Consider the following 12632-nt stretch of genomic DNA (forward strand, 5'->3'; position numbering starts at 1 on the left):
GCTCTTACCCCCGCTGAACAGTTCTGGCTGTTTAAAGCGAAGCTTAGTGTCTTAGTTTGACACTGTAACATAGATGGGTAAAAGATTTGGAAGACAGCACATCAGTCCGTCAGTTGTCGCGAAACCCGCGTACCCTGTACTGCAGTCTCGCTGTGAGGTCAGTTATCGTAAGGTCCCGCGTACCCTGTAACTGCAGTCTCGCTGTGAGGTCAGTTATCGTAAGGTCCCGCACACCCTGTACTGCAGACTCGCCGTGAGGTCAGTTATCGTAAGGTCCCGCGTACCCTGTACCGAGGTCCCGCTGTGAGGTCAGTTATCGTAAGGTCCCGCGTACCCTGTACTGCAGTCTCGCTGTGAGGTCAGTTATCGTAAGGTCCCGCGTACCCTGTACTGCAGTTTCGCTGTGAGGTCAGTTATCGTAAGGTCCCGCGTACCCTGTACTGCAGTCTCACTGTGAGGTCAGTTATCGTAAGGTCCTGCGTACCCTGTACTGAGGTCCCGCTGTGGGGTCAGTTATCGTAAGGTCCCGCGTACCCTGTAACTGCAGTCTCGCTGTGAGGTCAGTTATCGTAAGGTCCCGCGTACCCTGTAACTGCAGTCTCGCTGTGAGGTCAGTTATCGTAAGGTCCCGCGTACCCTGTACTGCAGTCTCGCTGTGAGGTCAGTTATCATAAGGTCCCGCGTACCCTGTACGGCAGTCTCGCTGTGAGGTCAGTTATCGTAAGGTCCCGCGTACCCTGTAACTGCAGTCTCGCTGTGAGGTCAGTTATCGTAAGGTCCCGCGTACCCTGTAACTGCAGTCTCGCTGTGAGGTCAGTTATCGTAAGGTCCCGCTACCCTGTACTGCAGTCTCGCTGTGAGGTCAGTTATCAAGGTCCGCGTACCTGTACTGCAGTCCGCTGTGAGGTCAGTTATCGTAAGGTCCCCGTACCTGTACTGCAGTCTCGCTGTGAGGTCAGTTATCGTAAGGTCCCGCGTACCCTGTAACTGCAGTCTCGCTGTGAGGTCAGTTATCGTAAGGTCCCGCGTACCCTGTACTGCAGTCTCGCTGTGAGGTCAGTTATCGTAAGGTCCCGCGTACCCTGTACTGCAGTCTCGCTGTGAGGTCAGTTATCGTAAGGTCCCGCGTACCCTGTACTGCAGTCTCGCTGTGAGGTCAGTTATCGTAAGGTCCCGCGTACCCTGTACTGCAGTCTCGCTGTGAGGTCAGTTATCGTAAGGTCCCGCGTACCCTGTAACTGCAGTCTCGCTGTGAGGTCAGTTATCGTAAGGTCCCGCGTACCCTGTACTGCAGTCTCGCTGCGAGGTCAGTTGTCGTAAGGTCCCGCATACCCTGTACTGCAGTCTCGCTGTGAGGTCAGTTATCATATGCAGTTATCGCCGTTCTTCAGCAGCGTGCACGCGCGATTATGGCGAGGCCCGGCTGCTCGGTTTCCCCTGCTCGCTCCCGCGTGGTTATGTAACGGGCCGCTGCGTTTTGGGGGTGAGCTAATTAACCCAGGAGGAGGAGCTGTTCTCAGTTCCTTAACCCCGCATTAACCCCACCTTCTCCATCTGCCGGGCTCCACCCCCCTCCTGACAGCCCTCTCATCTGAGGCTGCGGAGTTGATTAGGCTTGGGGGAGACGGTTAAGACTGGGGCACCAGGCAGGGCGGTGATGGTTGCTTGGTAGCGGCAGTGTGTGCGTACGTGTGTGTGTGTGTGTGTGTGTGTGTGTGTGTATCTGTCTGGGTGGCATGTGGGGGGAGGGGGGGGGAAGGGGGGAGGGGGGTCTTGCATTTAAACTGCTCCTTTTATAGTCATGTCTTTCTTTCTTTCTTTGATTAAAACCAGACCAGACCAAACGATGGCATGGCGGCGGTGCGGTTTTTGATTCGTCTGGGCTGATCTTTCTGCTGAAGGGCACATAAAGGGCTTTATTTTAGGCCTCTGCGCAGAAGATAAAAGGTCTCCAGTAAAACTTTTTCTCAAATTCTAGGCTGCCTGTCAAATAAAATGAAATGAAGTCACCAGCTTTTAACGCGAGAGAGTCATTTAATGCCGACGGACTTTTCTGCAGCCGTAGCGATGCAGTCGGTGCTGCGGTCTCTGACTGTGTGGCAGAGAGCCTTTCCAACAAATTACTTGGACGCTCTGGCTTCTTATTGGCTGGAAGGGAATGTGTTGTACTGGGGGCTGCAGTTTATTTTTTCGTTGCGAGGAGAGATCGCTGAGAAGGAGACGGCACTGCGCTGCAGCGCAGTGACACCGCCCCATCGCTATTAAGCTTGCAGACGCCTTATCCAGAGCGCTACAACTTACATGCTTCTTTCCATTATACGCTGGACTATATGAAGCATTGTGACCTGCCAAGGGTACAGGCAATTACCGAATGAACCGCCTTCGGTTAAAAGCCAGTTCCTACCCAGACGCCTTCCAGAGAGCGAATGAAAACCCTGCAGGTTCTAAAAAAAAGTTGCCGACTTTCTGCGACGGATGTTGGAATAAAGCCTCTCGATTCTAGAGGTGGTCCGGAATTTTAAATATGTGCCATGTTCCGGTGGACTTAGTAATGGCCCAGTTTCTAGGGAATCTATAAATGGTGCAAATTACGTTCGATAACAAATGCAGGCCGACTGCTGCATGGTCGGGCAGCGTGCTGATGTCTGGGGTGTCTGAAAAGCAGCCCGTGTTTTGCAGGACCTGGCAAACAGCGCTAAATTCTAGCGGTGATCTAACGCTAGGCCAAAGTCTCGGTACGGTGTCTCGGAAAGAAGCGGAACGTTCCGCTGGATCTATAAAACGGCCCTTAACGCTTGCCTGTTCCCTCAGGGGTCCGTGTTCGTCCAGCGAGTTCCCAAGTCTGTATCTGTGTTCCGGTGCATCGCCTGTCTCTAAAGGGGCAGCAGAGGGGGGCGGTGGAGAGAGTACAGGGTGTAAGAAACACAACCAGGAAGTGACCCTTCCGTACCTGCAGGGCTTTCGCACCCTAAACAGGAAGTGACCCTTCCATACCTGCAGGGCTTCCGTACCCAAACCAGGAAGTGACCTTTCCGTACCTGCAGGGCTTCCGTACCCAAACCAGGAAGTGACCCTTCCGTACCTGCAGGGCTTGACACCGTGCCTTCCAATGCCCGCCCCCGAAGTCCTCCGCTCCTTTCCAACGGAGACACGTAGGCCCAGCCCACCGTCACGCACGAGCAGCAGCAGCATCGGTGCTGTGCCATTTAGACCACTGCCATATCCCTGCAAGAGGCCGACAGATTGAGCTTCCTGAAAAAGTCAAGAAAGTCTTTTATTGGTTTTTTCAAGGTCTGGGCCCCGGTTTCTTTTTTTTTTTTTAAAAAGGCGGTCTCTTTTTAAAGGCGGTATTTTAACCGAAATGCAGTGGACGCCAGAGGGGAAGTCTTTTGGAAAGAAAGGCAGACTTCAGAAACGCAACGTGAAAAACCCAAAAGAGAGGGTACGTGGGGACCCGTCACACACAGGGCAACACGGACAGTTTAGATTAACATCCTCAACTCGTATGCAACCGAACCGTTTTTCAAAATCAACGACCGAAATTCAGCTGAAAAGGACAGTAACCGCTAAAATCAGAGCGTGGCCTGTTTGGGTTCCCCAGGGGGCGCTTGTGGTGTTCTATCCCTTGCCGCAAGTGTGTACCTTTGAGGGGGGGGCGGGGGCGTCGAGTGACAGCTCCTCCGGTAATTGAAAGGGAAACCTGAGGGTGTGCGGCGGAAGACGGGGTCGTGATGTCAGAACGCCTCCCCAGCGTCTGTCTGCGGTCCGCGTGAACAGCACATTGACCCCCAAACACCTGGCTGGTCCAGCTAGGACTCCCCAACGCCTGGCTGGTCCTGCTAGAACTCCCCAAACGCCTGGCTGGTCCAGCTAGGACTCCCCAAACGCCTGGCTGGTCCGCTAGGACTCCCCAACGCCTGGCTGGTCCGGCTAGGGCTCCCCAACGCCTGGCTGGTCCGGCTAGGGCTCCCCAACGCCTGGCTGGTCCGGCTAGGACTCCCCAACGCCTGGCTGGTCCAGCTAGGGCTCCCCAACGCCTGGCTGGTCCAGCTAGGACTCCCCAACGCCTGGCTGGTCCAGCTAGGACTCCCCAACGCCTGGCTGGTCCAGCTAGGACTCCCCAACGCCTGGCTGGTCCAGCTAGGACTCCCCAACGCCTGGCTGGTCCGGCTAGGACTCCCCAACGCCTGGCTGGTCCGGCTAGGACTCCCCGACGCCTGGCTGGCCCGGCGAGGACTCCCCAAACGCCTGGCTGGTCCAGCTAGGACTCCCCCACGCCTGGCTGGTCCAGCTAGGACTCCCCAAACGCCTGGCTGGTCCAGCTAGGACTCCCCAAACGCCTGGCTGGTCCAGCTAGGACTCCCCAACGCCTGGCTGGTCCAGCTAGGACTCCCCAAACGCCTGGCTGGTCCAGCTAGGACTCCCCAAACGCCTGGCTGGTCCAGCTAGGACTCCCCAACGCCTGGCTGGTCCAGCTAGGACTCCACAACGCCTGGCTGGTCCAGCTAGGACTCCCAAACGCCTGGCTGGTCCAGCTAGGACTCCCCAACGCCTGGCTGGTCCAGCTAGGACTCCCCAACGCCTGGCTGGTCCAGCTAGGGCTCCCCAAACGCCTGGCTGGTCCAGCTAGGACTCCCCGACGCCTGGCTGGTCCAGCTAGGGCTCCCCGACGCCTGGCTGGTCCAGCTAGGACTCCCCGACGCCTGGCTGGTCCAGCTAGGACTCCCCAAACGCCTGGCTGGTCCAGCTAGGGCTCCCCAAACGCCTGGCTGGTCCAGCTAGGGCTCCCCAATGCCTGGCTGGTCCAGCTAGGACTCCCCAACGCCTGGCTGGTCCAGCTAGGACACAACCCTTTTTACGACACCCCTGTTATGTGGTCCTGTAACGCACCGCTGAGAATTATGGGAAAAGAAGCAGGAGCAGCCCTGATCAAATGTGGCACTCAAATTTTCTCTCTCCTTCTGTTCATTTGCTTAGTCCCTGTGTTCATTTATTGCATTTCCTGTGTGTCGCTGGTGTGTTTCACTTTTAATTATAAAATGCACCTGTGTTTGTTGGGCTGTGTGGTGTAATCGCTTCTTGAGATTGGTTGTAATGGCCCTTTTTATTATTGGGTCCATCACGTCAGGGGAGGAACGATGAGGTCTGGAGAGAGAGGTGGCATATGAATATGAGGGCAATCAAAGTGGGAGTGGGAGAGAAAGAGAAGGAGAGGTAGAGAGAGAGAGGGAAAGAGAGAAGAGAGGGGGGGAGGGGGGGAAGAGAGAGAAAGGAGAGGGGGAGAGGGGAGAGGGAGGGAGAGAGGGAGAAAGGGGGAGGAGAGGGAGAGGAGGGAGAGAGGGAGAGGAGAGGGAGAGAGGAGAGGGAGGAGAGAGGAGGGGAGAGGGAGCAGGAGAGAGGGAGAAAGGGGGAGCGAGAGAGAGAGGGAGGAGAGAGAGGAGAAGGGAGAGAGGAGAGGGGGAGAGAGGGGGGGAGAGAGAGGAGAAAGGGGGAGGGAGAGGGGAGAGAGGAGAGGAGAGAGGAGAAGGGGGGAGAGGGAGCGAGAGGACATCCATGTCTGGGTTTTGTGACGGTCCAGCCCCCCCGAGCCGCCGGGGCCATGTAATTCGTGTTGCGGATATGCAAATGAGGATGTCCTGTAATTGAGGAGAAGTGCTTCCAGCTCTTATCGATGCGTGCAGCCGCCCCCCCACGCCCCCCGTCCCCCCCGTCCCCCCCCCAGACTCCTTCGGGCTCCGCTGCAGATTACAACGCTTCAGAGGGGCGCGTGTTGGGTGAGGGACGGCCCTTTGATATCAGCCTGAATGAGGAGGCATCAGAATGACAAACGGGGGGCGTTAGCGTTGAGCACAGCGAGCCGCCGCCATCTTGTTTCTCCCCTCGCTGCCCCGATCGCCGCGTGATGTCATAAAAGGGGATCGCTGTCCCTCTCTCTCTCTTTCTCTCGCTCGCTGCCTCTCTCTCCTGCTCTCTCCCTCTCTCATTGGGCTTTGTTCTTGTGAAGGTGCGCACCCACGGTGCATTTCAAACAGAATGAGGAAACTGTCCTGCCGCATCACTGCTGTCTGAATTTACAGTGAGGAATGGAGCTAGAAGGATTCAAAAATAACCGACATTTTTTTTTTTGAACAAACCGCTGCGATAATAATGAAAAAATAATGTGCTACTTTATATTAAAAATGAACAAATACATAATTTTATTCTGTTTCACGTAGTAATTTTATATATAAATAATGCACGGTTTGAAGCAGGCCGGGGGCGTGAGGCTTGTTCTCTGTGCGTTTTTGGGAGGCCGGTCTCTCTCACTGACTGCGACGCGCTCCGAACATGGCGTGCTCCGAGCGCGGGTGCGATCGAACATACGTGTGCTGCAGGACTCCTGAGAGACAGCCCGTGTCCTTACACACGCACGCTGTGTCCTTACACACGTACGCTGTGTCCTTACGCTGTGTCCTTACACACGTACGCCATGTCCTTACACACGTACACTGTGTCCTTACACACGCACGCTGTGTCCTTACACACGTACGCTGTGTCCTTACACACACACGCTGTGTCCTTACACACGCACGCTGTGTCCGTACGCTGTGTCCTTACACACGTACGCTGTGTCCTTACACACGCACGCTGTGTCCTTACACTGTGTCCTTACACACTAGCTGTGCCTTACACACGTAGCTGTCCTTACACACGCACGCTGTGTCCTTACACTGTGTCCTTACACACGTACGCTGTGCCCTTACACTGTGTCCTTACATACGTACGCTGTGTCCTTACACTGTGTCCTTACACACGTACGCTGTGTCCTTACACTGTGTCCGTACACACGTACGCTGTGTCCTGCTGTGGGGATACGTGTCTGTGGCAGCCGTGTAAGACGATGTCATTGCGCACACATGTAATGCTACCTTACAGGGCCTAAATCTTATTTTACCTCCATGTCCTTTACTCCTGGGTTCATCTGCTAGTAGGTTATGCTTACAGAGTGTCTTACTAACGTGCCTCTAACCTGCCCTGTCTCTAACCTGCCCTGTCTCTAACGTGTCTCTAACCTGCCCTGTCTCTAACCTGTCTCTAACCTGCCCTGTCTCTAACGTGCCTCTAACCTGCCCTGTCTCTAACCTGTCTCTAACCTGCCCTGTCTCTAACCTGTCTCTAGCCTGCCCTGTCTCTAACCTGTCTCTAACCTGCCCTGTCTCTAACCTGTCTCTAACCTGCCTCTAACCTGCCCTGTCTCTAACCTGTCTCTAACCTGCCCTGTCTCTAACCTGCCCTGTCTCTAACCTGCCCTGTCTCTAACTGCCCTGTCTCTAACCTGCCCTGTCTCTAACCTGTCTCTAACCTGCCCTGTCTCTAACCTGCCTCTAACCTGCCCTGTCTCTAACCTGCCCTGTCTCTAACCTGCCCTGTCTCTAACCGCCTGTCTCTAACCTGCCCTGTCTCTAACGCCTGTCTCTAACCTGCTCTAACCTGCTGTCTCTAACCTGCCCTGTCTCTAACTGCCCTGTCTCTAACTGCCCTGTCTCTAACTGCCCTTTTCTGCCCTAGTGCTCATACCCGGTGTGGGAGGACTTCAGCGCCAAGGCAACCAAGCTGCACTCCCAGCTCCGGTGAGTCTCAGACAGCAGCTCCCAGAATCAGGAGAGGGGGCGTTAGAGAGGGGAACAGGACAGTGGGAGGAGGGAGACATTACAGAGGGTATCAGGACAAGGGGGAGGAGAGGGGGGCATTAGAGAGGGGTATCAGGACAAGGAGGGAGAGGGGCATTAGAGAGGGTATCCAGGATGAGGAGGGAGAGGTAGACATTCAGAAGCTGTGGTTGACGGACCATGTGGAGGAGAGGGGGGCAGTACAGAGGGGTATCAGGATGAGGAGGAGAGAGGGGATGTTAGAGGGGTATCAGGACAAGGGGGAGGAGAGGGGGGCGTTAGAGAGGGGTATCGGGACCGTGTGGAGGAGAGGGGGTTGTTAGAGAGTGGGCCAGTGAATTTCGGTACGGAGAGCTTTACGGAATATTCCAGCTCAGTGTGCTGGTGATTATCGCCAGTGGGGGAAGTGCACACACCTTGCTGTGTGTCTGAAGCTTGCAAATGATGTTCAGCCGGACTTTTTCTGAGAAAGAGGAGGCAAGGTACTTCCCTGAAGTGTGTGACCGCATACAGAGTCATACCTTGCTGTTTTCTGCCAAAGACTATGATGTGGTTTGGATGTGTTATTGGCTATGGTGATGTGTAATCAATCTCTTTCTCTCTCTCTCCCTCTCTCCTTCCCTCCCTCTTCCCCTCCCTCTCTCCCTCAGGGCTACGGTTTTGGCGGCCGTGGCCTTCCTGGATGCCTTTCAGAAGGTGGCGGACATGGCGACCAACACCAGAGGTAAGGGGAAGTGTTTGTGGGCGTGTCGCAGCAGTAGGGGATTGTGGGATTGCGGGAATGTGGGGCCGCAGCTCTCGTTGAATGAGGTCTGATTCCCCCCCCTACACCCCCCCCCCAGAGACGAAATGCTGCCGGTGCTGCAGGTTCTCGTGGGTACCTGGGGTCAAAGTTCAGGGTCCTCGGGAGCCAGAGCAGGAAGTGAGCCCTGGCTAACTGTGAACATGGCACAGCACCACCTCTCTGCCTTATGCTAGCGCCTGCTGTTGTATCTGCAGATAATCTCTCCTGATTCACACCCAACGGAAACGTTCTCCACACAATGAGATTAACTGATGTCTGAGAAGGGCTGACTTTATTTGAGAAAAAAAGCAAAGACATCTTGATGGTTTGAAGTTTAAAGGTGTACGTCTACACCTGTTCTTCCATTTCACTGTGACAAGACAGGTGCAGCAGCCTGTGTTCAGGAAATTCGCAGGCTTGAATCTTGTGTTTGGTCGCTAATCTTGTCCCCTTGAGCTAGGCGCTACGCCTGTATTTCTTAAGTAAATGTCTAAATAAAAGGGATAAAATAGAAAAATGTAATTTGTAATAACTCACCATGGATACCAGTATTTGCTGAGAAAACAAAAAACCTGCCGCAATGAGAAATATTGCTTATTTCTTTGGTTTGGTTCAGTTTGGGTGAAATTTCTGTTCTCCATTTCTGTTTATACCTGCTTTTGCGTTGCATTAATGCGAAGCTCCAAAGTCGTTTTTTTTTGTCCTTGAAGGGCCTTCAGGCTGTTGGCGGGGCACGTCGTTTTAAGAGAACATTAGTGTTTACAAGGACGTTTATGCGTTTTATTGAAGGTGGTACAAATAGTCAGGCAGGCATCCTTGTTTTTTGCGAGCGTATTTTAGCAAATGGTTTGTGACTAGACAATCAGATTTTCAGCAGTCTCTTAGAATTAAACCAAACAGATGTAGTGAGAGAGCAAGAGATTGTAAGGGAAGTTGTTGGAGAGGACAGCATTGTGAGTGCACTGTGTTGCCCATTTAGTTTTGTTCTCCTCACCAATGTCACATGGAAGCTGCTGTAAAAGTATTTTGCGCTGTGGAGTCTTTGTAAATTTTGGATTTTATTCTGTTGAAGGGGGGCCCGTGGGAGAGGCGGGGTACGAGGAGGAGTGCCTGGTGTGCCTCTGCCCTGGGGTCGGGGGGGGGGAGGGGCGAGTTAACGCAGGGGGAGAAACAGCAGTTTTAAACACAGAGACGCAGAATCTGAGAGAGGTTGTGGGGAGTTGATGCGTTAGACTCTGGAGTGTGGTAGTCTGCATTAGTGCGGTGTTGGAGAGATCAGACTGTATGTGTAGCAGTGAGTATGTAGGGGAGTACTGGATCACAGTGAGTGTAGTTTTAGGGATGCATACAGAATGGCAGAGTGATGGGGTTGTTTAGCATGTAGCTGTAGTGCAGTGCTCTGCAGAATATAGACCAGAAACCAATGTGTGTCCACACACACACACACACACACACACAGGTCATATACGCACACACCCACACATATGCTCACACTACACAGGTTGTACACACAGACACACACACATGCGCACACACACACACACACACACATATGAAGAGGTATCTCTCAAAACACACACATGCACACACAGAGGTCTCTCTCTCTCACACACACACACACACACACACACACACAGCCTCTCTCACACACACACACACACACAAGGTCCTCCACACCACACACACACACACACACACACACAGACACACACACACACACACACACACACACGCCCTTTGTGTGTACACCGTGCAGTCCATTACAGTGTGAGTCTTTTGCGGGGGGAAGTGGGAGCAGCCCCCTCTCCCCTCTGTGGTCAGCGCGGGCCCATTGTGCTCAGAGATCAGAGAGGACGGAGGGCGCTCTGCTTATCTCACTGACGCAATCCACTGTAAGAGTTTCCCCCGCTGGCTGTGTGCGCTGTAAAAAGCCTTCGCTCCTCTCTCTTTATGAGCTGTTTCACTGGGCCGGATATAGAGGCATTATGAGTACAGTATGGGCATGTACGTGTGTGTGTGTGTGTGTGTGTGTGTGAGGGCATGTAATGTGCCTGAACAGGTTTTATATGCATGAGGGCGCATGCGTGTGTGCGAGCGAGCGTGCGTGTGTGTGCACATGTGCAGTGTGCATACGTGTGCATGTAATGCGTGCAAGCGCGTTTGTGTACGCATGAAGGTGCATGTGTGCGCATGTGTGTGAGTGAGCATGGAGTTGCGTGTCTAAGACCGTGTGCGCATGTGCCGCGTGTGTGCGTGTGAGTGAGCGCTGTGTTGCGTGTCTAAGAATGTTCTTGTGTGTGGCGTGTGTGTGGGTGTGAGTGAGCTCTGTGTTGCGTGTCTAAGACTGTTCTTGTGTGTGGCGTGTGTGTCTGTGTGTGTGAGTGAGCTCTGTGTTGCATGTCTAAGACTGTTCTTCTGTGTGCCGTGTGTGTGTGTCTGTGTGTGTGTGTGTATGTGAGTGGCTACCCCGGGAGCCATTTTGAAAACTGTGGGAGGAACGATGCCGCGTGAGTGTTTTATAATCGCTATTTGTATAATTTTAGAATTGGATTGCCGCAGAAAATTACCGCACATTTAAAGAGATCCGATTTCTTCAAGCGTCCTGCTTCAGGTGCATTTTGAGCTAATCTCTCGTTGCTAAACTCGCGCTCGAATTCTAATTATACGTGATTTCATTGTCGTCAGCTTCATTAGAATTAGCTAGAATTTGAAAATGTCTATAAATTACAAATCGGCTTCTGGCTGTGACCAGTAAAGGCAAACTGGAAATCCGAGAATTGTGTATAAAATGACAAGCAGCAGCACAGTCATTTTCTCTTATTCGCCTTCTGTTTATAAAAGGGATTTTTTAAAGGGATTTTTTAAAAGAAGTTTTCATAGGGATAATTCCCTTTTTGAGGATTTTATTTTGGAGTGACATTATTACAGTTTTAGGGTATGCGTTCGGTTGGCCCAGACAGTTTTTATGTGCAATAAAGGATATTTTATTCTCTTGCAGAGGAATGACAACCACCTGGCTTTACTGTGGCTGGTATCGGGTGTTTGTGGGTTTTTTAAATCTTATGCAAGAAAAATCACCTCAAGTAACTCTAGAGCAGCTCGTATGGCAATATTATGTCACTGTATAAAGTTTATGTGCTTCCAGGGGCTGTACATATGAACAGATTAGTGCTTGCATGGGTTTCCTCCAGGTACTGCACTTTCCTCCCACACCAAAAGACATGCATGTTAGGTGCACTCCTGCAGGTGCCCTTGACCAAGGCACTGGCCTCAGAACTGGAGTTGGTCCCCAGGTGCTGCACTATGGCTGCCCACTGCTCCCATGCAGCTGGGATGGGTTAATAAATTCTAACTTGACCCCTCTGTTCCAGAATCTGCTCAGAGTTATTTTTTTGGGTGGCTCCTCTATGGGTTGGCTTGATAGGAGCTGTCGTGTGGGGTTCCTGTTCTGATCGGGTAGAAATGGGAAGGGAACACGACTGCAGTCACCTCAATACATCACACGACCGCCATTTAGCAGACGCTCTTATCCAGAGCGACGTGCACTGATCACATTTAGCGTACAACCCATTTACACAGCAGGATGTCTTACCGAAGCCAGTTGGGTTAAGTGCCTCGCTCAAGGGTACAGCCGCAGCGAATCAAACCTGCAACCCCTTGAGTGGCAAGCCCAGTTCCCTGTCCATTATACTACACGAGGGTGAGCACACTGAAAGGGGAAAATCACAGTCAGAGCGTCGGATTGGGGGGAGGAGGGGTCATGTGATGCACGTTTTATTTCTTCGTGGTTTTTGTGTCGTGAGTATCACACGTCAGTGTGGAAGGGGTGACATAGCTAATTTTAAGGCTGGTAGTCGAACCTTAACCTTTGTGAGTCAGTCTGTCCCCCCTCCCTTCCCCCGCTTTCTCACACCTACCCACCTGCAAACAATAGCCTGGGTGTTTTTCTTGGGGGGCAAAGAGGGGGCACAGCCAAATAAAGGAACAAATAAACCAACAAACCCCCCTGACTTCCTGTCAGTAACGACCTCAAAGCTTCTTCTTTTAAAAAAAAATGTTTCACTGCCCCCACCCCTCATCATCCCCATCCCCATCCCCACCTCGGCGTCTCTCTCGTGGGCTCCAGCTTCGACTCCAGACCCCTGCTTCGGCCTACAAACAGCCGGACCTCCAGCTCGGTGGCAGAGAACTGCAGTCCC

At 52.9% G+C, this 12632-nt stretch overlaps 1 protein-coding gene across 1 annotated transcript in view; it reads left to right on the forward strand.

Moving 5' to 3' along the window:
• mtss1lb (MTSS I-BAR domain containing 2b) overlaps window positions 1-12632 on the forward strand; it is an 86575-nt gene that overhangs the window by 11104 nt on the left and 62839 nt on the right. The window contains exons 2-3 of the mRNA XM_064338018.1: window positions 7549-7610; window positions 8300-8373. Coding sequence (XP_064194088.1) covers window positions 7549-7610; window positions 8300-8373 — 136 coding nt within the window. The remainder of the gene's footprint in view (window positions 1-7548; window positions 7611-8299; window positions 8374-12632) is intronic.

The sequence above is a fragment of the Anguilla rostrata genome, chromosome 5 (genome assembly GCF_018555375.3).
Source record: "Anguilla rostrata isolate EN2019 chromosome 5, ASM1855537v3, whole genome shotgun sequence".
Lineage (NCBI taxonomy): Eukaryota > Metazoa > Chordata > Actinopteri > Anguilliformes > Anguillidae > Anguilla > Anguilla rostrata.